At 34.0% G+C, this 27,499-nt stretch overlaps 1 protein-coding gene across 11 annotated transcripts in view; it reads left to right on the top strand.

Moving 5' to 3' along the window:
- The window catches only part of SLC4A7 (solute carrier family 4 member 7), a 136,209-nt gene that overhangs the window by 67,686 nt on the left and 41,024 nt on the right, over window positions 1-27,499 (top strand). For all 11 annotated transcript variants that reach the window (XM_061196439.1, XM_061196442.1, XM_061196443.1 and 8 more), the window contains 11 exons: window positions 3,969-4,084; window positions 5,996-6,153; window positions 7,723-7,810; window positions 9,462-9,608; window positions 13,461-13,567; window positions 15,687-15,861; window positions 19,513-19,646; window positions 20,805-21,050; window positions 22,891-22,996; window positions 25,154-25,315; window positions 25,714-25,827. In XM_061196439.1, coding sequence (XP_061052422.1) covers window positions 3,969-4,084; window positions 5,996-6,153; window positions 7,723-7,810; window positions 9,462-9,608; window positions 13,461-13,567; window positions 15,687-15,861; window positions 19,513-19,646; window positions 20,805-21,050; window positions 22,891-22,996; window positions 25,154-25,315; window positions 25,714-25,827 — 1,553 coding nt within the window. The remainder of the gene's footprint in view (window positions 1-3,968; window positions 4,085-5,995; window positions 6,154-7,722; window positions 7,811-9,461; window positions 9,609-13,460; window positions 13,568-15,686; window positions 15,862-19,512; window positions 19,647-20,804; window positions 21,051-22,890; window positions 22,997-25,153; window positions 25,316-25,713; window positions 25,828-27,499) is intronic.

Here is a 27,499-nt window from a genome sequence, read left to right as displayed (position 1 = left end):
TCCTCTTATATATTAATTATATGTACATTTATACATATATATCTTTCTACCCAATTCATATAAAGAAGTATTCTTTAGTGACTATGTTTTACTGACAGCTAAGCATCAGCGTGACATATGAACACTAACTATAGTGGTTTTAATCACATAATTATTATCACATTTCTGCATAACACTGAATAATATATAACACTTCAATAGTAGCTTATAGTTATTAGCCTGTTTGATGTGTATAAAATTTTGTGTAAGTTGGGTGGATATACCTATTTTCAGAAACTCAGGCTCAGCGAAGTTAAATAAATTCCCCTGGATCATACAGCTAGTAAGTGACAGCCCACGTCCTCTGACTAAACATCCTGTGTTCCTACCAGTATATGACCAACCAGCCTCTCCTTCTCTTTATTGGCTGTATCCAGACATACTAAATACATTTAATCAAAGCTCATTGTAGTTGCCAAAAAATGATACTTTTAGAAGTTAAAAAATAGAAGTTTTGTGGTTAAAATCATTGTAACATTAATTATGATAGTACTTATAGTGACCATTGTTTCATAGGTTGTCACACACAGTGATGTATACTTTTCAAATATCGTATTTCTAATTTGTCTAACAATTTGATGAGTTCTTGTTATCGCTGTTTGTAAAATGAAGAAAATTAAGACTTAGAGATGTTAAGGTTATACCGTAAATGACCAGAGCAAGGAATTGAACCCAGATCTACTTACAACAAAATCTATAGTATAGAATTTCATTGTAAATTTTAATACTTTGTGGAAAAGATAGAGAATTATATAATGAGGTAACTAAACAAAAAAGGAAAAAAAATCTAGAAATAATTACTCAGAAATAACGAACATTCTTATTTTAATTAAAAAGGACTAGCAAGGTTTACTATTTTTCTTGAACAAAAATGACTTTAAAGTTACTTCCCCTTGCATTTGTTTTTACCTATATCTGTCAGTAATACTGGACATTTCTTGTTTTACCAGTTTCAATGTTATTAATGATAAGGGACTATAAATTTTATATGGGAAGGAAGGGATGTACAGGTTCACAATGGCTTATTAGGTCATGTTGTTAAGAGGATAAAAAGAGCAATTAACTGAAAATTGAGGGACACAATTAAATTATTTCCCCCTCTGCCATTAAATATGCCATGAGATTTATTAGCCTTTCTGAAGAAAAGACATTAGAACGTAGGGAAAAGAGGGAATTTCTAAGGAAAAGGGAGAGCTCATAATTACTGTTTAAGAAGACATTTATAGAAGGAATGTAATTACAATAATAGGGGCAGCTCTATATTATTCCTTGCTTATTACCTTTGCTGCTTAGAGCAGCTGGAAACTCTATAAGTTTTCCTGAAGTCTGATGAAGAAGGTGGCCTTGGCATCATTTTTGAGAGACTAATGTCATAGATTTTTGGGGCATGGGGTCATGATTTGTGAATACCTGTAGTAAAAAAAAAAAAAAAAGAAAAAAGTGGTGTTTCCCATTAGTTATTTTTTGGAGGATAATTATGTAAAAGACGTAACTCACTTTTAGTGTTTGTAACTGTTTTCTGACTCAGTGTTTCTCACGCTCGGCACTATTGACCTTTTGGGGTGGACACTTCTTTGTGGTGGGGGATGTCTTGTGCGTTGTGGGATGTTGAGCAGCACCCTTGGCCTCCACTCACTAGCCGCCAGTACACTCCCTAGTGGTGACAACCAAAGATGTCTCTAGACTTTGCCAGATGTCTCTGGGGGGGCAGAATCTTCCCCAGATGAGAACCACTGATCCAAATACTTCTACTTTCAAACTTTTAATGACAGAAAACTGATATCTTTGATTTCTGTTTCTCTAGGTAGCTTTGCTATTTTAAGAAAAAGATGTAAGGGCACAATAATAGATTTACCAGGGTATGATTTTTAAATCCCAGTACTGATTGTATACATACTCATATTTGTTTTTTCTTCTGCTCAAAGCAAATAAATAAAGTCCTTCTGAGTTATCTGTGCTAATGATAGTTTTAATTTTGGGGAATTTACTCATTTGATTCTGAGCTCTAGGAATTTACTGTAGGAGCAGGGATACTTCTTAACCTTTTGAAGAAATAGCTTTAACTTAGCTGAGAGTAGGAAGGATTGCATGGAGAAGGCGGTGGTGGGAATCTCTAAGGTGTGCCTGGCATGCTGACTTTAACAGGTTCAAGGTGACCAGGTGAGCCCATGACTTCACGTCATTTCTTCTGGCTTTGTCAGTATTGAGTTGCACATTATTTCTTCTTCCCATTCTACTGTATCCTTGTTTTCCCTCAGAGCCTTCTCCCCATTCCACTCTTCTCCCCAAAATCTGGTGGCTGGGACTGTTCTGGGCAGCTGTGCCTATGTTTTTTTTTGGTTACACGTTTGCAGGTTGGATGCATTTAGTAGTTAGCAGTGTGTGTGTGTTGATGGTCATTGCAGTTGCTGCCAGGGCCTTAATGATACTCTTCATTTTCTTGTGTGGGAGTTGGTGGAAACCACTGAAAAATACTGGTTCACTTTTTTTTTTTCCACTTGGGCATGTATTTTAATAAAGGAATGGACTCTATTATGGAAGTGTAGGGACGAAGTTCGAAGAAGAGGCTAAAATTGTGAAAAATTAGTTAAGTTTTAGGAAATAGTTTTTATTTCAGAATTGTTTAATACTTCTAGGGAATTGAGCACATGGCTAAGGGGATTGTGCATACTTTTTACACTGAGATTTTTGGGTCAGAGTGACATCCTAGCGTAGATATTTAACATAGAAGTGGGTATCACAAAGGTCTTCTTTCACTAAGTTTAAGCAGTAAACTCAAATGACTTAAAGTTACTAGTTAGTGTATGTTGTATTCTGTAAAAATGAAAACTCCCTTAGAGGCATTGAATATATCTGATATGCTTAAAATTTTGGAACTCAATTACGAATATTAACTTTAAAGTTTATAGGATCTAACCACAAACAATTTAACTGAATTTCTGTGGGTCACTAGATTGTCTTGAGTGGCAGAGTTAAAACTAAAAGTAAAGACTGTTGTTAATTGTCTAGTGCATCTTCTCCTGTGATACTCAGTGTTTTGGGTAATATTAAATCTATATTCTTGAACTAGAAAGTCTTGGGTGTTTTGAAAAAATTAGATACATTTAATGGTAGAAATCTGTGTTAAGTACTTCAACATTTTTGAGATTTGAACTTTATGCAAAATTCGTAGTGGTAATGATTGGTCATATGCTACTGGGTGTTTTTATGTTATTGTGTGAATTGTTGCTGCTGAGTGTTACTTGAAATGAGTATACATAATGCACGAACATATATCTATCATTTGTAATACAAACAAGCTAATTTAATAGAACGTGTATCTAAAATAGTAAAAACATTACTATTATGTTTTAACATATTTCTTAGGAATAATGACAGTAGGCAGCACATAAATTTTACACAAGAGAATGAAAATTCTTGAGGAAACTGTTAAGATTAGGGATGATTATGGCAAAATTAGTGTACATTTAGTTGATGTGGCTCTTAACATTTTCTGAGTTACATTTAGGTTTTAACAGAAATTTTATATTGTTATTGATGTAAGTGTGCTAGACATCATTAAGCTAACTTAATGATGTGCAGTTCACATGTCTATTGGATACATTGAAAATGGATGCCCTAAGTATTTCTAGTGGTGATCAGACCCAGGTCTTCCACCTTCTACTCACTTTTTCTCTTTTTGCAAAAGGCCACCATTTTTGTAAATGCCAATTATATTATTTAAAATGTTAAAATATATAGCTTCATTATTGCTTAAAATGTTAATCTACTCTTGCTGGTGTGGTACTAACACTTGGCACCTTTTTTTTTTTTTTTTTACCTAACACATTTGCTTTTAATAAACCATCACTTTCAGGATATGAGCAGATTCAGGTTACAAAGTGAATTTTCTCCTTACTAGTTTGGAATTTGTTTGTTCTTAAATACAGGTATTTTGGCCTCTCCACAGTCTGCACCTGGAAACTTGGACAATAGTAAAAGTGGAGAAATGAAAGGTAATGGAAGTGGAGGAAGCAGAGAAAATAGTACTGTTGACTTCAGCAAGGTAATTCTGTTATTAACTATACATTTTCATAGTCATTTTTACTGAGAAAATTGTAGCAATGTGGCTTTACTAACATTGATTATAATAATTTTTTAATAACTGATGCCTATAAACCTGCATGTGATGCTTGTGATATGTTAATTTATGATCAGAAATTGTGAGAAAGGTAACAGTCTCATAGCACTTGAATAACGTTATATCTTACTAGTGTTAGAAATTCTGAAAAAAGAATATATGAATAATATGGTATTTTCATCTATACCTACCCATAGATATCATGAAACTTCAGTACCTTTTGAATTACAGTCGTTTGTTCTGGAGCTACCACCACTAGAAAGATTAATTCTGGTAATGATGTTACAGCAGTAATGATTCAGCTTTTTCTCGGCTGTAATGTGATCCCAGAATTATTGTCTTATGGTGTCAGTACTTTCTGGAATGTCACTGGGAAACATTGGTGCTTCCCCATGGGTAGGTAAAGGTAAAGGCGTGGATTTAAAAACAATTCACCTATCTCAACTATGATTTTTAATTGTGGTAGATGAGTATTTAAATGAAATATAAAAAGAACTTATTTCAAAAGAACAGGACAAAAAACTACAAGTTCAAATTACAATTGAATTTAAAGCGTACTTTGTGAGTACTGCCTCTGAATAATTGATCCCCTGTGGCCATTGTAAATTTTTTTATTGGTATTTACTATAGGATACAATGTCAGACTTTTAATTAAATGTGATTATTTCAAGTAAGATTCATTTTTTAAGCCTTTATTTTATGATGCAAAGTCTATAAATCACATTTTGCAGAAAAGGCATTTAAATGATGATTTGCGGTATAGCTTTGCTGAGCTTCATGCTCTAAAATTATAAAAAGCTTTGCCAAAAAAAACCCTTGCTTATGGGACGTTGTACTGTTCTAAGTCGATCATATTTTTACTGGTGCTCCAATTATTTCAGATGAGTGTAAAGTGTTCAATAACTAAATTGCAATGAATAAATTACTATAGTTTACGTTATACATCTCCTCTAGACATGGCAGATGCCATTTACTTTTGTTCCTCTGTCACAGTTTTCCTTTTTTTACTTGGTCTGTCCTTGTGTACACCTCCTTATCTCCTGTTGGGCAGGAGTCTGCCTCCTGGCACTGTAGTTGTGGCACACTGGGTGTGGGACTCAAGAGGCCCGCTGTAAGTGCTGGTTTTATTTTAATAGATAGCCCTGTAAGTGGTTGTTTAGTGCCTTGTGTGAAACTGCGTATAAACGAAGAAGTTGCCATACTTTGATATTATGCTTGTAACCTTTTCTTTGTAATTATACACAGACAACTGAATTTGATTATATAGCACTACCATATATCTATACCAATTATGGCTATTGTAGTTTTAAATAAACATAATTTTTCCCACTTAATGAAAATACTGGGGAATGCCCAGAGTTCTTTAAAATAAAAAGGACTTATAAAAATACATAAAATATAAAGGAACTAATTGATTTCTAAGATTAAACAATAGATGATAATTAAATGAATATTTTTAGCACTGTGTATAATTTCATGGACCACTGTTAGCTTGTGAACTATATTTTTGTCTTTAATAGTTTTTAATGAATACTGCTATATTCATTGAAAATTTTCTCTAGTTTGTATGTTTGGTAATTTAGATCTCTGAAGTAGTAAAGACTATGCCAGTAAAACAGTTGGGAGTATTGTTTGGTAGATGTGTTTTGCTTGCTTTTTTGTATTTGTCTATTTCATTCTTTGTATTTGTGAGAATTTTGGGATTTTTACATCCTTTAGATCACCAGTTTTGATTAGCAAATAGTAGTCTTAAAAGCATCTTTTCTTTCCTATTTCCCTCTGGTCTTATTAATACCATGCACACTTTATTTTTAATTGTTATTTATTTGTCACTAGGTTGATATGAATTTCATGAGAAAAATTCCTTCGGGAGCTGAGGCATCCAATGTTCTGGTGGGAGAAGTGGATTTTTTGGAGAGACCTATAATTGCGTTTGTGAGACTGGCTCCTGCTGTTCTTCTCTCAGGGCTGACTGAGGTCCCTGTTCCTACAAGGTAAAGAGAGGGTTAATTCCAATTAACATTCTCCCAGAATGTCCAAAATCTAAAAAATTTTATTCACTGAAGGAACATGTTGCTTTATGCAGCATAGCACAGGGAGATCGGCTCGGTGCTTTGGGATGACCTAGGAAGGATGGGAGGGAGGCTCAAGAGGGAGGGGATATGGGGACATGTGTATGCATGTGGCTGATTCGCTTTGTTGTGCAATAGAAACTTACACGGTATTGTGAAGCAATTATACTCCAATAAAGATCTGTTAAAAAAAATTGATAAATTTAAAAACTCAAATTATAAATTAAAAAAAATACATTGGATTTATATTTTTACAAGAAGTTCAGTATCTTGGGAGCTTTGGTTTAAAAAACAGTTCATCATTTTAGACATAGTATGTTCTGTGCAGGCACTGAAGTCAGAGAGAATGGAATTGAATCCTTGCTCTGCCACTTTTTGTGGGACGGTCAAGCCAGACTTCAGTTCTCTAAGCTTTATTTGTAAAATGAGGGTAGCAGTACCTCACAGGGTTGATTAAATGTAATAATGCCTCTGAATTAGGCAAAATGCTTTGTTCTGACCTGATAAATCTTCTGTTCAGTATACATTATAAGTAAAAATTGAAATGGGGGTCATATCCTTAAGAATTAGCAAGTTGTGTTATAAAGGGTTATCAGTTTGTTAGCTACTGATTGTATAAACTTAATTACAAATGAGAATAATTAAAAATATTTTTTTCTTATTCATATAATAGTAAATAAGAAGAATTAATTGCAGCTTGATTGAAATATATGTGCCAGTTCTTAAGCTTTACTGAATTGCATTAACGGTATAGTATTAAGATAAATGAGAAGAATAATTTCATAGATTCACATTTAAATTCTTATAAAGCAGGAAGATGAATACTTCCAGTTTGGATTACTGTGAATATTAATATTTTACTGTAGTGTTAACAATGATATAACTAAGTAGGAAGTTAAATAATTTTTATTTAGTCACTATAAATAAATTAAAATCAAATAATAAGAGGTTTGATGTTAAATTTGGAGTCATAAATAAAAATGCTTTTCCTTCCAAAGGGATTAGTCCCTTATTTACCACATTAGCGTCTTTATCCAGACTGTAGTTTGAGGGATCATGGATTTCTTGTGCATACTCTTAGCTATTTTATTAAGCCAAAGTAAATACTTAAATGGGATTAGTATTCACTTTATTTACTAATTTACTTTTTTTCATCAGTACAGACAAGAAAAAATTGTTTACTCAAAATTCAGAAGGCTATAGAAGATGGGAACTTTTAATGTAAAACACCAATTCCTTAAGTACTTTTTTACTCTAAGGAAGATGAAAAGTAATAACTTGGTAGAAACTTATTTATGAATGCCTTTCTTAGTTTTGTGATCTGTTTTCATCTGAATAGAGTTCCATCCTCTTTTCAGCCATTGGTGTGTGAGGATGGAAAAGAGGTCTGAGTGTTGTTTCTGTGTTTACATTTGAATTATTTCTTTATGATTCCTAAATTTATATGTGTATGTTGTTTATGTTTAAATCTGTGTTTTCATGTTTCCTTAGGTTTTTGTTTCTGTTATTGGGTCCTGCAGGCAAGGCGCCGCAGTACCACGAAATTGGAAGATCAATAGCCACCCTCATGACGGATGAGGTAATTAAAATGCCCTTTGACATGGACACTGATTAAAAAGCATATAATGCATATTAAATTATAGTTCTCCTTTCATAGTGAAGCTTAAAATATTGTCCTTGCTTGTCTTTACTATTTTATCTCATATTCACTATTTGCCTTTTGCAAGGTCTTTAAGGACCTTTCTGTCAGGGATCAGTGGATACTGTTTGGTTTCCTCTCTCCCCCCCAGGTTGAAATTATTGACCATCTTCTTGACGTTTTGAAATTTTCTTCATCCTGCATTTCAGGATATTGGTTCTTTGGGTTTTCCTCAGGACTTTGTGTTTTCCCCTTTTTTCTCTATAATTTCTTGCTTTTGTGGACTTCATCTTTGACCATGGCCTGTATTGATCAGGACTTTTATCTCTTTGGGAGAGAGCTTTATAGTCGGGTACTTGTTAGACATCTCTGCTTTGTGTCCCTAAGGCATCTGAAACCCCACATGTCTGAACTGACCTCCTTTCTCTGTTCTGTCTCAGTCAGTAACCAGATTTTATTGATTTTACCTTTTCTGTGTATTTTGCATTTAATCTACCATCTCCTTTCCATCTGCACCATCACTTCTCCCTCCAGCTTAGACTCTCTTACCTTCTTTTCTTTGGTGACAAAAGTGGATCATATGGGCCTTTCTCTTATAGTATTTTCCTCTGTACTATCAGTAATATGCAGATTCGAATAAATCATTTCCTTGATCCAGATGTATCAATGACATCCTATTGTATATTTGTTTAAATTTAGACTCTTTACTGTTGTCTTAATAGGGTCTGCCTAATCTAGCCTCTGTACGCCTTTTTTTTTTTTTTTTTGGAAATTTACATGCTATGACTGACTAGTCACCTTTTCTCTACCACTTGCTCCGTCCACATCAGCTTCCTTTTTGTTCCTCAGATGTGCTATGCTCACTGCTGCCCCTGGACATTGCTGCTCTTCCCTTTGCCTGAGTGCTCACTCTACCACCTCCACCCCACCCTGTGCATGCTTTGTCCCTCATTTCAGACAGATTCCTCCTGTAGTGTTTCCTCCTCTAAGAGACCTTCCTTGGCCACCCAATTCTTCCCCATCAGCTTCCCTTCCTTTACCCTGCTTTATTTTTATAGGCACATTTATTATTACCTGCAGTTGTGTATTTATGTAATTACCTGTTTTACTGTCTTTCCCCCTGAGTTCTTGAGTGCAGGGACTTTGCCATATCTGTGTCCACAGTGCTCAGAATTGTGCCTGCCAAATAGTAGGCACCCAGTAAATATAAATGATCAAATTAGTTATTTAAGTAAGATTGTTAGCATACCCATGATTATTCCTTTAGGATAAATGACATTAAAATGTCATAAAAGTGGAATGACACACATGCAGTATTATTTTATTCTGTATTTATTATTTCCCAAGTAAAATATTCTCTTTTTAAAAATTGTTGTGTATTAACACATCACTGGTTTCTTTTGTTGTTTGTTACTGTTAATTCATCTGGTAGTACTAATAGTGGGTTATTTTTTAAAGTTATTAGCGAGAGTGGGAACAAGAGTTAAGGTAATTATGTAGACTTAGTTATGATATCTAAAGTGGATTACTATGCGTAGAATTTTCTTTCAGCTTTACAATCCTTTTACTCAATATGTGTATTTTTCTTTAGATTTTTCATGATGTAGCTTATAAAGCAAAAGACAGAAATGACCTCCTATCTGGAATTGATGAATTTTTAGATCAAGTGACTGTCCTACCTCCAGGAGAGTGGGACCCTTCCATACGCATAGAGCCGCCGAAGAGCGTTCCTTCTCAGGTGAGAATCCACACAGTACTTCTTGGAGTTACTTTTTTTTTTTATTAAACATTTTTCAAATAGTTTATACATTTTCAAAACTCAAAACTATATGAAGAACTACACTCAGAGAAGTTGTTCCCCACCGTGTCCCGTTTGCCTTCTTACCCCTGTCCCCACCTACTGTGTGTCACCATTTGTTATTAGTTTTTTGTTATCCTTCCAGTTTTTATTTAGTACAGGGAAATATGAACATATAGTCTTGTTCTCTCCTCTTTCTTACCAGAAGTTAACATCCTATTGGTAGTGTTCTGCACCTTGCTTTTCTCATGTAACAATATTTCCTGGGGATCTGATCATAAGAAATCATAGAAATACTCCTCCTTCCTTTCCTCACAGCTGTGTTTTATTCCAGTATGGATGCACCATAGTTTGTCTTGTTTCTGGTGCAGGTTGTTTTCAGTCTTTTGCTATTACAAACCATATCATAGTGTTCATATTGCCATTTTAGTCTTGTGCAGATGTGTCTGTCTGTAGGATGGATTCATAGGAATAAGATTGCTGGCTCACATGGGAATTTATTTATAATTTTAGCAGATATTACCAGAATCTCCTCTTATCGGGTTGAACTGTTGTGGACTCATTTTGGTGATGAATGAGAATGCCTGTTTCCCTACAGCCTCACTAGCACAGTGTGTTGTCAAACTTTTGAATATTTGTCAGTCTGATAGGTATCATTATCTTACTATATCTGGTATTTTAATGTGGTTTTAATTTGCATTTCTATAATTAGTGAAGTTGAATATTCCTGAATATTTTTTGCTCATCGCCCTCCATCACTTTTTTTTAACATTTAAATCATTCGTTGATCCTTTTGAATTTATCATGACGTATTATGTAGAGAATGCATGCAATTTGTCTTTTTTCTAAATTGCGGCCTGGTTGTCCCTATTTATTAAAAAGTTAAGCATTTCTCCACTTGATTGGTGATGTTGTCTTTATCATTTATTAGATTTCCATATGCATTCAGGTCTGTTTCTGGGATTTCTTTTCCAGTGGTCTGTCTATTCATGGACCAATTTCACACTTTAATTTCTGAGGCTTTTTGTTATATTTTAATATCTGGTAGGTCTGCATTCATTCTCAACCTCTCTCTTACTCTTGTTTTTCTGAATTTTCTTGGCCATCTTTTCATATTTATTTTTCACATAAGCTTTAAAATCGGCTTTTTACTTACAGAAATAAAATGTGATTTTTAAAAAATTGTGATGGAAATTAAATTTCTAAATGAACTGAGGGAAAGTTGACATCTTTGTAATATTGAATCTATTCAAGAACATGGTACATCTTTCCCCAGTTGTTTTCCTATTTCAAGTCAGTTTTTGTGTCCTTAAAGAATATTGTAAAGTTCTCCTTATCTATGCCTTACACGCTCTTGGTGAGTGTATTCATAAGTATTTTATCTTTGTTTCTATTATAAATGAGGTCTTTGTTCCATTATATCATCTGCTTGTTTTATATATATATATATATATATGTGTGTGTGTGTGTATATATGTGTATGTATGTATATTCACACACACATATATATTTATTTATGAAGGCTATTGGTTATTGTATATTTCTTTTGTATCCTGCTACCTTTCTTAATGCTTTTATTGTATGTAGTAGTTTTTTAGTCATGTAATCTGCAATAAGAGATAATTTTATTCCTTATTTTCTAATTCTTATACCTCTAACAAGTTTTCTGTTAATTGTATTGATTAAAATCTCTAATAGTTTTAAGTAGTAGTTGACTTTAAAGGGCATTTCTTAATTTTTTCCTAATTGTAGTCAATATCCCTAGTGTTTCTCTCATTAAGTTACTGTGTTTGGTGCCAAAGTACACATTTTATCATGTTAAGAAAGTACCCTAATTTCTGTTTTATTGAAATTTTTAATATAAGTGAATGTTGAATTTTGTCAAAGGGCTTTTTAGCATCTCTGGAGATGATCATATAAATTTTATTTATCAGTTATCATGGTAAATCACATTAATAGGTTCTTTAATTTGAAAACACTCTTGCATTGTTGGAATAAGCCAACTTGGGCTTTAAAGTGCCTGTAGTCTTTGTCTAATGTTTTATTTAAGTTGTTTGCCATCCTCTGTTTGTAAGTAGATTGGTATATAGATTTTTGTGCGGTCTTCACGTTTTGGTATCGTCATTATACTTGTTTCATAAAAACAAATTTGTAAGTTTTCCTTTTTCTGTGTTCTTTAAACCTTAAGTGGTTTGGAATAATTTGGTTCTGAAAGTTTGAAAGATTTCTTTATTAAAATTTTCTGAGCTTGACTTTTGTGTCGTAGACTTCAACAACTTGCTTATTTCTTCTGTGGAAATTGGTTTGTGTAAGCTTTCTCTTTTTTCTGGAGTCAGTTTTGGTAAACTGTATACCATAGAAAATTACCTATTTTCTGGTGTCAATTTTGGGAAATTATGTTTTTTGGTATATTACCCATTTCATCAAAATTTTTCATTTATTTGCAGAGGGTTGTGTTGTGCAGTCTGTCTCTCTCTTTGTACATATATATATGTTTCTTATATGTATGTAAAATTTATGAAGTTGCCTCCTTGTTGTATCTTTGGTTGTATATTAACTAATGGTTTATCAGTTTATTTTTCCAGTAGAGCAGCTTTTAAAATTTATTTCAGTTCTCCTTTTTAAAAAAGTATATTGTGTTTTGTAACTTGATTTCTGCTTTTAGCTGCTTTATTTTATTCCTTTCACCTTCCTTCAAAGATTTTTTTCACATTTCCTGAATTAAATGCTTAATACACTTATTTTTATTCTTCCAATTTTCTTAATATAAGTGCTTCATTTTCTTGAATGAAGCTTTTACTGTATCCCATAGATTTTGATATATAGTATTTTTCTTTAGATTTGTTTTCTAGGAATTCTGTACTTTTGTTTTCTCTTTCCCCTTTGAGCTATGATGTAAGTTAGTTTTAATTTTGACATTTTCAAATGGTAATCTTATGATTATAGATAAGTTGTGCTGCTCTATAAATACTGAATATGTGAACCAAGGAGTTTAAGTCTGTAGTTGAGCCAGAGTCTTTGATCCGGGGCACCTCCTGGGATGAACACCACCCCCAACCCCATCTTTTTCTTTCTCCTCCTCCCTCTCCCTTTCTCTTTGGTCTCCTCTCTCTCCCTCTAGGGGTCTCCCACCCACCCCAACCCAAACCCCACCCCGCCACCCCCACCACACACACACACACACACACACACACACACTTTTTTTAGTCCAGCAACCTCTGACCTTTGGAGGTAACAAATTAAAAGCTCACTCTGGTGAGGAGGAGGAGATCTTTTATCATGAGAATAGTACTCTTGAATTTGTAATAAAACTTAATGGGAAATTGATTTTTATGAAAATTTGTTTAATAACTCTTGCGCTACTTATGTCTTAAGGGAAGTACTTTAAAAAGAAAAAAATGGCATTTACTCTTAATGTAAAGTATATTTTTTCTATAGTTAACATGAGTAAGATTTAAAAAATTCTAGTTGGAGAGATGCTTTATTGGGTATTTTTGCTTCTGTTGCTGAGTAGTAATTTGAAATGGTGTGTGTGGGTGTTTTATAGTATATCTGATATTAGAATATAAAGCAGAAAAAAACAATATAAATCTGAAATATTAATAGAGACAAATTTTAGATTCTATTTCAAAGTGCAGTTTCTTTAAAGTGGAAGTTTACATTAGGAAGCATTTTTTCTAGGAGTACTGGTTAGATATATAATCAGTATGAGATCTCATGTTCCCTCTAATTGAAGATGCCTTCTCAGCTTCCTTAAAACAATTCTGAAAATGTGTTTTTTGTGAAATGCAGGAAAAGAGAAAGATTCCTGTATTTCCCAATGGATCTGCCCCCAGCTCGGGTGAGACCCCTAAGGAGGCCCCACACCATGCTGGGCCTGAGCTACAGAGGACTGGACGGTGGGTACAGATACTGATAAAGTGTGGGTGTCTTTTAGGGGCTAGAGATTGATTTGATGGAAAAGGCATAAGCATTCTTTTTCTTTGCAAATATTTGGAAAGTAATTTTGTACAGTATTTTTTCCATATTTTAAAAAATGTGTATTATTTTATAGGTATATAATGTTAAGGATAATTAATATGCATTTTAAAGTAGTTTACTAGACTATATTGGGTTCTGTATAACAGGATTTAATTTAAAATGAAAATATTATGCAGCATATATTAAGAGTATTGTAGTTCTATAGTAGGTTAATTTAACTGCCTGTACAGAAGGTTCTTGAGGAAAGTGTGGTGTCCTATTGCCATTCTTATATGAAGTTAGAGAATTATGGGAACAGAGAGGAATTGTAACCAATGTGTCGTGGGTGTGCATAGATGTAAAACTCTTCCATGAGCAGTACATCATGAGGCAATGTAAAATTCAACAGACAAGCATAATTAAACCATAGTAATAGTCTCTGGAAACCTAGTTAGAAAAATTGTTGCAGAAGTTAATTTTTGGAATAAAGAATAGAAATATTACCGGGTGCAAACATTGTCTTCAAATATTTTGTAGAGGTAGAAAATGATATGGTATTACCATTGTGTAGAAAAAAGCATGTGGATGTTGATACTGTTTTATCCATTGGTGGTCCCTATAGAACTAAAGATCTTGAAACTTAAATATTTGTTTAAAAAACCAGGATAGCTTATACAGGATATCTTAATTCATTGACTAATATAGTAGTCTCTCAGTATAATAGAGTAAGACTGTGTCCCCATGCAAAAGGTGCTCATTTAAGTTGTTATTATTATTATTACTTCTTCAGACTTCAAACTGAGGTAGGGTTAGTCACTGAGAGGTACCAAGCCAGACCCCCAGTGATCTCATGTTACCCGAGAGTCTCACATAAATGATTGATTTGATGATATACTTTCATTTTCTAGATTATCATTGGCACCTTTTTTATTGCAAGTTGGCACCTTTTTTTACAGTTTTCTTAGTCCCCTTGCTGTCATATTATTTATAGGATAACTTCTTCCAGGTGTCAATTTATGTTTAGGCTTTATTTCAGTATTAACTTTGGAAAAAGCTAGAATGGTAAAGCTTGAAACATCTAAAGCATTTGAAAGCATAAGGTTAATTTGTTTGGTGTATTTTTCTGCAGTAGGGATTTGAATGCTGTTTTATGAGTCACAAAATCTTTTTAAATTACTGATTTGTCACCGGTATTTATTGAGTACCTACTATTTCCCAGGCAGTGTTCTAGACACTGGAGATAATGGCAGTGAATAAGAAAAGGTCCCTGCCCCTCACAGAGCTTATATTGTAGTGGAATGCTTTCAAATTAGATGTATCCAAAAGTCTGATTTTAAAACACACTGAAATGATAAGTCATTGAAATGATTTGATGTGCAAATATAGATTTTAAATTTACTAACTAAAACCTCTTAGTTTTATTACTATGCACACTGGTTTGACTACATATACAGTAAATTACATACACTGAAATAGTTTTTAGGCTTTTTTTCTAGACCAGAAGTATTTATGTGTTTGAAGTACTAAAATTTTAAAACTAAAATTATTTAATTCACTACTGAGTGGGCCTGAGCATACTACATTCATATTAAAGGATATTTGGGGACTTATGATTATATTATAATTGCATTCCTGGTATTTCTGACACTTGCCTTTAAGATTTATAATATAAATAATGATTAATAGCATTGCTTATGCACATTTTCATGAATGGGTTGTTAGGTTTTATTTATTTTTATTATGTATTTCCTTGCACATTTGTGTTTGATATTTATTGCATTTACTCATATAGTCATTTGCCTGTAGTCTTTTCAGTATATAGTCCATATGATACAGATGTTTATGTCTCTTTTAACTTAGTGAGGTCTACCTTTCCACTATCAGTGGATTAGATTAAATGAGTTTGTCTTCTATAATTTATACCATTATTTAAATAGGATATTGATTTTTGTTGACAAAACGCTAGGCACCAGCAGTTTTATTTAGCCCATAGTTTTAGTTTGAACTAGCCAGAATCCTCTAGTGTACAGTTTGACGAGTTTCATCTCACCTATTTAGGCTTTTTGGTGGTTTGATACTTGACATCAAAAGGAAAGCACCTTTTTTCTTGAGTGACTTCAAGGATGCATTAAGTCTGCAGTGCCTGGCCTCGATTCTTTTCCTATACTGTGCCTGTATGTCTCCTGTAATCACTTTTGGAGGGCTGCTTGGAGAAGCTACAGAAGGCAGAATAGTGAGTACAAAGATTGGTAGCGGCCAGGCTCTTAGCTCTTCAGAGGCAAGTGTCTGTGTGCATTTGTCTCACTATTCATACTTTTATTTGAAGAGTCTACCCACAGCATGATTAACCTGTCCCAAAGCAGACTTCCCCCAAAGGTAATTGCAATGGAAAACATGGGGAAGCCATTTGAACAGGAGAAGATGCACAGTTGAGGTAAAAAAAAAAAAAAAGAAAGAAAGAAAGAAAAAAGTTTGTCATGGCTCGCTGGATGAATGGTTTTATAAATTGAGTAAAAGGCTTGTATTGTCTTTGTGGGGGGAGTGGGTGGGAGGAGACAGATAAATTGAACTGATTCTGGGTGGGTCATGGGTGGGAGAATTTATCTGTGGGGTCACTTTGTATCCTTTAAGGCATCATAGGATTAGTTAGAGCCATGTGATTAACATTAACTAATCCACCCTGGCAGGTCCCCTGGGCTAGACTATTTGGAAGAAGGGAGCATAATTCTGGACAAATGATGGATTTTTGAAGTGGTGTTTACTTTAATTTTGCTGTTATTAAATTTGTGTGAACGTTGCCAAAGTGTTAATTGGAAAGTATAACTGAAAACTGCATCTATATTTTGATATGACTAGAATGAAAGTTTTTATGTTTTTTGTTCTTGGTGATACTGTATTGGGGCTGTGGGGGCCTGATACCAGAAGAGCATCTAGTGCTTCGTGAAATTTGGAAAGACTTTTTTGTTGCTGTTTATGTACATTTTAATGGCATTTAAATGAGACAGTTTGTGATTCCTAAGTATATTTTGTTTAATGATATTTACTGTTTGGAGAAAATTTATTTTTTACAGATAAAAGGTTAAAAACCAACCAATTCTAAGTAGTAATAATTGTTCAATTAAAGTATTTCATAAGCTGAACATGAGATAAACCTGACAACTGAAATTTCCTTTCAACTCAATTTATTTTTGATTATTTAGATTCTTTTATATTATTCTTTTACATTCTTATAGCAAAGATAGATATTTTTAGTAAGTTGCTTTATGTGCTGTCACAAGTTGTACATGTAACTCTGCTGGTCCCTGAGGAAGTGTGTCTTGTCTGTTACCATCATGGAAATACTGTTTCTTTCCTCTTGGACTGTCACTCACTGCCTGCCTGTCTCATCCTGCTATTTAATACCCTGTGCATGTGATAGAGCTTTAGGCACTAGAGGAACATAGACAAGGGTAAGACATGGGCATGTGTCGTCTATCCTCAGGGTCCTAACCTAGGAGAAAAAGATAGGATAGTATATATGTAGTTACTATGTCGTGGTGTTCTGTGCCACACATGAGTGAGATAAAGGAAGAGCTGTAGGAGTTGTAATAATTTAGAATAGAGAAGTCAGAAATATTATGGAGGGAAATGATATGGAGATGATGCGTTTATTTTCAGATGCTTTATTGGAACTTCAGGTAGAAATGGAGACATTAGGAGGTGCAGTTCCAGAATTTATAGAGTGATAAGAAAGAAATATGAAGATTGGGAAACTGAAAATAGATGAGGTTAACAATGTAAAGGGAGACAAGGAGAGGAAAAAAGTGTGGGAAGTTATCCCCATTTATGAAATGGAGGAAGGATGAGAATGAGGAGAAAAATGGCCCAGCAAATCAGACACAGGCACAATCAGAGCTCTGAAAGAGGAGTCAGGATGATGTAATTTTGTAAAAACCAAAATAGAGGTGTAGAGAAGGAGGAAGATCAGCAGGGATTGTTCAGTGCCGTACAGTGGAGAGGCGTATGGGGGAGATTAGGGGAGGGCTTCTGGTGGGTAAAATGGAAGCTTTTGAATGTGGGTTAGTTAGGGCAGTATAGGGAGGACTGTGATTTCTTTAGGGAAAGACAGGTTTTAGTTTGGGAATGAACATAGAAACAGTTTAAAAATTGGGAAAAAGTAGGTCTGGGTAAAGGAACCTAGTAAATGTGGCAGTGAGGGGTTTGGGGAATGGTGAAAGGAAGGTCTTCACCTGGAAGTTTCTGCTTTTTCAACACAACATTGAGGAGGGAAACTAATTTTGTGCCCAACTGCCTTCCCCACCCCGTTAGCATTTCTTTATTTGCCATCTCTTTGTTTCTCTGCTCAATTTTTTGCTTTCTATTTCTAGATGTTTAGACATTTTTTCCTTTGATTTGAACTCTAAATTCATTCCTAAATATACATATTATAATTGAACTAAGGATTTTATAATAGCTTAGTAGTGTCTTCCAGGACAATCTCTTGTTTGTCTGTGGGCAAGAAAGCAAATTTATCTCATACAATTCATGAATATATTGTTAATATGAACACATTCATTTTGCCAAAAGTCTAGTCTGTATGTGGGTTTGATCCTATTTTTATATTAATAATTGAATGTTACTTTTACTACATACTATTCTTATGTTGTGATTTTGATTTTGGAACATGCTGTTATTACTGATGATGATAATTGCTACCATTTATTGAGTGCACTCCATATGCCAGATAGCATGCTTGCTAGTGTTTTCAGAAATGCTGCTTCTTTAAGTTCTCCTGGCTATCATCACCCACATTTAAAAATGAGAAAAGTTGGGCTGGACAAGTCTGAGATACGGCCGTGGTTTAGCACCTGGTAGGAAGCAGTCTTCTACTTCAGATCTGGTTCTGAAGCCCTGCTCTCTGCCTACTGCTGTGCTGCCTCTCAGTTCCAGGAGGCTTGTTTCTCACAAGTGTCTTGTCTTTGCTTTACTGATGATGGGCTTTTCCTTTCTTAATTGTATATCCCAGTTGACCTTGATGTTTGTGAATGGTAAACCGTTTTCTTTCTGACCCCTCCCCTCTGTCGAGTGTCATAGCCTATATGCCTTAGCAACTGATAACCTAATCAGTTAGGATGTAATGTTTGGTAGTGAAACAAAATTGGCCTACGAGCTTTGATTTAAGATTTCTATGAGTCTTTCATTTTATCGTTTTTACCAAACTTTAATAATAATATTTCCTCATTTATGGTTTCCAGGAGTTTTTTAAGGAGATTTTTCACCTGTTATTTATGTTAAGCATTTCATGTTTTATATATGTTGGTTAAGCCCATCATATTAGATTAATTTCTTTAAAATGTATGGGAAATTGTACTTTATTTCAAGTTTGAGAATGATAGTTTCAAATTTGAGCATGCTAATTTCTTATTCATCTACTTGAAGGAGTCTTTTTTTTGTAGCACACCACATCGAGCATTTAGTATGTTTTTTATTTTCTTAAATGAACTATTTCAGACATGCAAAAATATTCAAAATAATGTATACATCTTTGTACTCACCAATGGCTTAAGAAGTAAAACATGTATAGGTAGGATTGGAGCCTCTGTGTCCATCTTCCATTTACCCCTTCCTCCTTACCTCCCGTAGTATTGAGTTTTAAATTAGGGTTGATTGTAAAAGTTCACCTTTAATATGCTAAAACGAAACAATTTTCCCATGTATTTAAAATATATTTGTAATTTTCCATATTTAAATTTTAAATTTGAGATTTAAAGTTGCATTTGCTTTATTTTTTTAACCACTTGATTAATATTTTTATTTTCCAGGTGTCTTATATATATGTATTATAGTAGGATAGAGATATATTTATGATGTATTACCTTTATTCGTTTCTTTTTTCCTTAAACAGAGTGCAATAGAGTCTCTTTTTGGAGCATCATTAACTGGGATTGCCTATTCGTTGTTTGCTGGGCAACCTCTAACAATATTGGGGAGCACAGGTCCAGTTTTAGTGTTTGAAAAAATTTTATTTAAATTCTGCAGGTATGTAATAGTTACCTACTTGTCACATTTGTTTATGTATGTTTATAATTATATATTATCGTTATTAACTTTAGTTAAAAGTACATTGTATATTTAATAGCTGAAAAAGAGGATCTGATGAGTATACATATTTTCAATATTTTGGGGCTACTGTGTGGTCAACCCTACTCTGGCTCCTACTCTCATCCCCAGTCACCTTGAATATAAAATCAATGGATTCGAGTGCTGATAAGCAAATCACTTGAGGGACAATAAAAGTCCTTTGTGTTAGCAAATTTCAACCTAGTAAGAAGGTAGTTAATCTGAATTATTTATTATACGGTATGTTGGTCTTATAAAGGAAGTTTAGAAAGCAGTGGATCTCGAAGGCTCACGCTGACTTTACCCAGCAGGCCTGTGTCACAGAGGGAGCTGCAGCTCACAGCGTGGGGTCAGTGCAGGTTACTGGAGCTGGTAGCCTCGGAATTTGACATGGCAGTACTATTCCTTTTGTGAGATAAATGCAGTTGAATATTTTAGTCTGAAACAACTTGATGCTGTTAAATGTTTGATTCACTAATTCCTCTTGTTTGGATTCTTTTACCACTGGACAAGCTGATTCTGATTCTGATCTGGCACAGTACACACATAAGTAGAGAATGTAGTGGCCTCAAGTGTTTTAGACTCACTGGTAGTAATTTCTTATTTGAAATTGAATTGGAAAATGAAGTCACTGTGGTGATACTGGTGGTAGAGGAGCCGGTGGTGGTGGGGCTGGGGTGTGGCTGCCATGTTGACACTGGAGCATCTGGGTCTTCAGAGAGAGCAACATACATCCACTTGTTCTACAGGCTGCTTATCTGTCATTTACTCCTCATAACTGATTTCTAAAGTGAGGTCTTTGTTTTTAAAATATTTATTGCCTAGTAGATTTTCACTGTAAATCTTTCGTGTAAGTAAAATATAATCATTAAGTCTACTAATACGAAGCTAGTCTTCAGTTGAAGCAGAAAAACACATAGAGCTTTCTTTAGTCATTATTTTGTTATTCTGTAATGTGTTCTCTTTTAGAAATCTTAAGTTTTTATGCTGTTCTTATTGTTTGTTATGAAAATTTTAAGTACCAATACTGTTTGGCATGTATATGTTGATCATGTCCACATTTTTCTTTCTAAACAGAGATTATCACCTTTCCTATCTGTCTTTGAGAACCAGTATAGGTCTGTGGACTTCTTTCTTGTGCATTGTTTTGGTTGCGACAGATGCAAGCAGCCTTGTGTGTTACATCACCCGGTTCACTGAGGAGGCTTTCGCAGCTCTCATTTGCATCATATTCATCTATGAGGCTTTGGAGAAGCTCTTTCATTTAGGAGAAATATATGCATTTAATATGCACAACAATTTAGATGAACTGACCAGCTACTTGTAAGTGTTTCTGTTTCCCCTAATAGTAAATGTATTTTTGCAGAGGTGTCTGAGCAAAAGAAAATGGATTTTTTGCAATGTGATGCTCACTGTATATCTAGCTATAACTACCCAACTAGCAATACGGAGGTTGACTTGTTTGTTACAGATGAGATCTTACCAAAGCACGCAGTGGATGTAAATGCGGTTGAACAAATTCATTTTTATTCACTGAAACAATTTGTCCAAGTCTGTGTATTTTTGGTTTTATGTGTAAATTGGATTGGCCAATTTAAATTCAGTTGTTTGGCAACTAACCACCATATGTTTATATATTCTTCATGTTTTGCATTTTCATTAACGTTTTTGAAACTTGAGAATTTTTATTGGAAGTTATTTTAAAGTGTAATTTCAGTGCAGTGTTGTATGTTGTTTAGTGGATTATTTTCTTTGTGATAAGAAAAGCATGAAATGAAAATATTTTAGGACTCTAGAATAAAATAGGATTTGAGAAGTAATTATAATAGTTACAAAGGGTTGGCAAACTTGTTTAAACGTGAAAAAGGTTATTAAAATTAGACATACCGAGGTAGATGCCTGTATTTGCCGTCTTGAGCACAGTTGGTATGAGCGTGAGCCTGCATTTGATTAACTTACAGGGAGGAACGTGGTTACCAAAAGCCTTCCTTCCTCCTGCCCCCCTCGGCCCCAGTCCCTCACTTCATACCCCTCCTCCTCTTGCTGTCCTCACACACTCTCGACTTTGATGCACAGAGGAGGGAGGGATGTGAAACTTCCTATAAGACATTGACCTATTTGAAAATATTAGTGACACTTTGATGCCAAGTCTATTTTGTGTCATTTTCTTTGCTCTTAAACTAGTTAATTTTTTAAATGTTGTTGTCTTCTCTCTTTCCCTGCTACTTTGATCTTTAAGAAGCATGGTTTTTATAGCTAGTGCCAGCCAGTTAGAGTACTGTTTCCTACATGTGAACATCATTTGTTCAGCTAACATTCTGTGAGCAGGCACTGTGTTAGGAATGTTGCGTAATATTCATGTCAGTGTTCGTCATTCATATCGTAGCCCCTTTTGTGTATGAAGAAACTGAGGCTCGTGGAGGTTAAAACTTCACTTGGGTCAAACAGCTAGTAAGTGATAGAGCTTCAGTTGAATCCAAAGTCCAGCCACCTGCCTTTTCTCAAACAGCTCATAATCCAATTGAGAATATTCTTGTTTGTTTCTTTTCATTTTTTAAATCCATATTTAGAGATTTCTTTGCTTATGTATGTGTTTCTAGCTTTTTCAGGCAGGTGAGATAGTTCTGGATATGAACTGAACTCTCTGATTGCTTTGACTCTCCTAGTCCTGTCCTGAAAAACTATGTTTTACCTATTACTTTAAGGATGGATCTTAAGATGAGTAAAGGATGAGCATGAGCAGGTAGGGCTAGAATTAGTAGGAGTATAACTTGTACTGGTTCCCAGTGCATGTTGTGTGTGTGTAGATGGGAAGGCGGCAGCAGCTCCTGTGGAGGGTAAGTGGTAAGATTTAGTGGAGGCTGACCGTGTTATACGTGGTGTCTTCTCAAATTTTTAAAGAAAATAGTACTGCCCCAAGGGATATATCTAACCAGTTTCATTAAGTAAACATTTTATTGGTATTTCTATTAGCTTTGTTATATTTATATAAGCCAAACTTTATTCCATTCCATTGTTTCTGATATTTTCACTTTTTAGTCTCCATGCTTTGCAACATGGAAAAAAGTTAAGAAGTTGAAAGCTACTCTATTGTGTGACTGATTTAATAAAATGTAAACATGAAATGCAGAATGGTTAAAACTATCCAATTCTGGTTTCTCAGATGTGTATGTGTTGAGCCTTCTAACCCTGGCAATGAAACTCTGAAGGTGTGGGAGGAAAGGAATGTAACAGCACACAACATTCCCTGGGGGAACCTCACTGTCTCTGTGAGTATATGTGAAGTGAAGGCTGGTGCAAACAGTAACCTTGTTATTTACCTTTTCCTTAGTAAACTTAAATTTCCTTCTTGATTGATGGATATCATATGTTTTCAGAATATAGAGTTGTGTTGACCAAATAGAAGTTACCACATTTTTATTTATCATGTACTGAAGTGTATAGGTTGAAAAGAATGAAGCTGGTAGGAAGGGAGATCAAGATGGACTGTATTTGGCTTCCAAGATATTAATTATTAAAAAGATGTGAATAATCTTCTGGTTTCTAATTCCTCTTGGATTCATAAGTTCATAGGCCTGTGGTTGCTGGTCCTCAAGTCGACAGTTCCAGCAGCTCTTACCCACTTGTGCCTTCTGTTGATCAGTCCCTCTGCTCCGGGAACTGCTTATTTAGAAGATGAGGAATGCTCAGACTGAAACTGTTTACCTTGTAGAGACTAGTATGACTTCAGCACTGAAGGAAAGGAAAGGAAAAAGGACAGAAACATATAATGAGCACCTACTGGGTACTGAGCACTATTACATGCATATTTTTGTATTCTGTTGGGAAATGTTGTCCTAGCCCTAGAATATCTGTTTTGGACACTTCCCAGGTTGGGATTTAGAAATAAAGATGTCCAGTGATGCTGGCAATATCAATTAAAACCAAGATCCCTTGAGCTTCTCTGGTGCTTTTTATATCATGTAAGCAATTGTAGGTCATTCTTTTCTCTAAGGGTGATAGCTCCTAAATATGTAACTGGAGGGATTTCATCTGAAATTTTATCCCATTGATAATTTACATCTGCACTGTCTGGTACAGTAGTCACTGCCACATGTGTCTATTTAACTGTACGTTCAATAAAATTAATTAAAAGTTCAGTTTCTTGGCTTCACTAGCCATGTTCCAAGTGCTCAGTCCCGTCAAGTGACTGACTGCTGGCTGGCTGTACGGGACGGTGCAGATACCCGACATCTTATCATCACGGACAGTTCTGGGGGCAGTGCTGATGTAAAGCACTGTGTGTCAGTAATCAGCTTAGAATAATACTTTACTGTTTTATATTAGAATAATACTTTATTAACTCTATCTCTTTTGTTGTGAAAGAGGTAGAGTTAATAGAGGTGCCCAAATGAAAGTGATTTGTTAAAAAAGCTCATTTCATGATGAATAGGATGTCTTAATATTTTAGATTATGTATATGGTCTTTTCAGTGTATTTTCTTGATATCCATCAGGGCCATGTTAGGTTTTTTTGTGTAGCTATAGCTTTTATTTCTATGATCCATGTTGTAAATTGTAGGATTACTAATCTTAGCATGTAGAAATTGAGAATAATGGAAACTTTGACTGTTTTTCTTTCAGTAAACCTGAGTTGTATTTTTAAAATGAGTCTCATTAGAATCTAAGTAAGGAAAAAAAGGACTTCAGTTGCATGTGCCTTTGTTAATCTCTGGTTGCCCTTCAGTTATTTTTCCCCCCAAAGGAAAATCAAGTCAATATATTTCTATAATTGTATTGTATTATGTTATATTATTGACTATATTATTGATTTTATTAATGGAAATATTTCAGTGGTCACTTTACTGCTCACAGTCCCATGCTTTAATCTCACCATCAGAAAAGTCAGAAAAAAAGTCAGAAAAGCCAAACACAGTTTTTATTATTGATTTGGATTTAATAGTATAGCCATCTCTTATTCAGCATTATAAAGGCAGAGTCGTAATTTTCTGTCTGTCGCTTCTGTTTTAAGCAACTTGTTCAGAGGTAAAGGAAAGATAGTGAAATTGTTGAACAAGAATGCAAACAAATATTTGGGAATTAATAAAAGGCTTATATATTGAGATATATAAGCCTTTCACTAAAGGAAATAAGGAGTTGAAAGAAAGGAGTGTATGACGTTAATAACTTGACAAAAATACAGTATTTCATTTCAGTGATTTAAGATGCACAGATTTGTCAAACCATGACCTCTCTGAACTCAGGATATGTTTTATAATTGGTTGTGTGTTAATGTTGACTTGATAGTGTTTTTTCTAAGTGAAACATAAAATAATGGTGTGCCTTATGATCAGTAGCATCTTAGAGTCAAAGAAGTTCTTAGTAATTTATTGGCTATCTGAGAATCCCCTTCATCCCTTCCTTTTCTGTTTTTTCCCCTTTTTTCAGGAATGTAAAATCTTTCATGGTACATTTGTAGGATCAGCTTGTAGTCTCCATGGACCTTATATTCCAGATGTGCTCTTTTGGTGTGTCATCTTATTTTTCACAACATTTTTTCTGTCTTCATTCCTCAAGCAATTTAAGACCAAGCGCTATTTTCCTACCAAGGTAATTGGGGTTTAATTTTGGAGTTCTTGTAATAGTCATGTTTTTAGTTTTCATTTCCTTGGTTTGGTTTATTTCAAAACAATAAGATATTGTATGAAGTTAGTCCTTTATGTCATATAGCTATAAAGAAATTATTCATAGTGAAAAGTATATATTCCATGTCTGAGCTAACAGTAGGAAGACAATGGTATCATGAGAGATGATAGGTTAGTTGTGGAATGTGTTTCTTATCTTTTGCAAAAAATATTAGTTATAAATGTATTTCACTGATACATTGTCACTAATTAAAAACCTCATTCACACTTTCTAGTGGCATATTTTAATCTGTGAAAGATATGAATTATTTAGAAAGGACACATAGTATTTCTGTGTTTATACTAACGAAACCCCTTTAACAGGTGCGATCGACAATCAGTGACTTTGCTGTATTTCTCACCATAGTAATAATGGTTGCAATTGACTACCTTGTAGGAGTTCCATCTCCTAAACTTCATGTTCCTGAAAAATTCGAGGTAAGGATTAAAACACTTGGCTATTTGTTACTTGGGAATACCAAACTACTTTAAAGTGAGATACCGCCTCCTAAGTAGTTATTTCTAAAATATGCATAGTCTCTCTGAAGAGCTGATGCTTTGAAAGCAAAAATTATATATATGCCTCACGTATATAAAAAAATGAAAGGATGAACAGAGACAAGTGAACATATTTAGGAAATAAGAAAGAAGGTATCAAAGCTGGCCCATCAGGGAGAGTGAATGAAAATATTCATGGTGAGGAGTTGGGAGTCATTTAAAATTTTTGACCCTACTCTCATAGCTGGAGTTCACAATATACTTTCCAGGTGAAAGAAACATTCCTTATTCCTTTATAAAGGAGTAACTCAAACTTGAATTTATAAGAGTGGCAAGGGGATCCTCATTAAAATTTTTAGAAGGGTGGTATATCTGACAGTAATTGGAAAGCTTTGTGTAACACTTTCCAGCAGAATCAAGAGAGAATCAATTTTTTTTTCCACAAGAAAAATGATACTTAATCTGAGCATCCATGAACTCTTTGGTTTCATTAGCAAACTACAGTTCTTTTGAATACAGTATATCATGTGCATAACACAGCATCTGATAATTATTTTCCCTTCTAAGTTAGAGGTGGTAGCTTTTGAATACTTTCTGGAAATTTTTAATAGTCAAGTATTTGTGTCACTGCTTATATTTACATTTAACTAATTATATGACTTCTTTTATAAGCAGAAGATTTAAAGGGAATTAGGAAAAAGGAATATAACGAAGATAAATTTAGTCTGTTCTCTCTCTCTCTCTGGGATTGAAAAATAACATTATTTTAAAAACCAGGGTCCTCAAAAGTAGAGGTGGAAAATGATCCAGCAAAATTATATAAATCTTTTTATATTTTTATCTAAAAATAAGAAAAATTAAGCTTTATAATATTTATTGTATGAATTTTACTGTAAGGATAATTATAAGTAACATAATACATAAAAGAGTATAGCGTCATTGGGTATATAATTTTTTGCTGCTAAGAGTATATAATTTAAAAAGTTTTGGAGACCTTTGTTTAAAAGCATAGATATTGAGCCACTAAAGATTTTAGGCTGTTAAGAGGTGACTATATCAAAGTCATTCTGTTTTTACCAAGTCTTACAAATAGATAAAACTGTAAATTATATTAATGTAATTTCCTGTAATCCTGGTCCCATTTCCTTATTCTGGTTCCAAATATATCCTTGTTATTCATTTATCTAGCTTTCAAGTAGCAAACTGATTTCAAGGGGCTTAAAATACACTTGGGGAAACAAATTAAGAAACAGTTAAGAATATATGCATTGTATAGATAAAACATATTTATTCATGTGCAGTATTGAATATAAAGCAGTATAATGTATATCAGTATGGGAAAATTATAATATCTGAATTCAAAAACAGTAAATTTCCCTTTTGTATTGACAAATGTTTTCATGTAGAAAAAACAGGCTTAATATGAAGTCTAAGTAATAGAAGCCTTTAAATTTCAATATATCCAATATCCTCCAAGAATGCTAAACTCTTATGATCTTTAAAAATGTTTTATTATAAAACAAATTTTATGTTACAGCATTGAAATAGATTTTTAAAGTGCCAGATTTTTGTTAGCCAATGCTTTGGAAAAATAGTGTAACGAGGCCCAGTT

Source organism: Eubalaena glacialis, chromosome 7 (assembly GCF_028564815.1).
Source record: "Eubalaena glacialis isolate mEubGla1 chromosome 7, mEubGla1.1.hap2.+ XY, whole genome shotgun sequence".
Classification (NCBI taxonomy): domain Eukaryota; kingdom Metazoa; phylum Chordata; class Mammalia; order Artiodactyla; family Balaenidae; genus Eubalaena; species Eubalaena glacialis.
The sequence above is the reverse complement of the archived record's forward strand: the minus strand, read 5'-3'. Positions and strand labels throughout refer to the sequence as shown.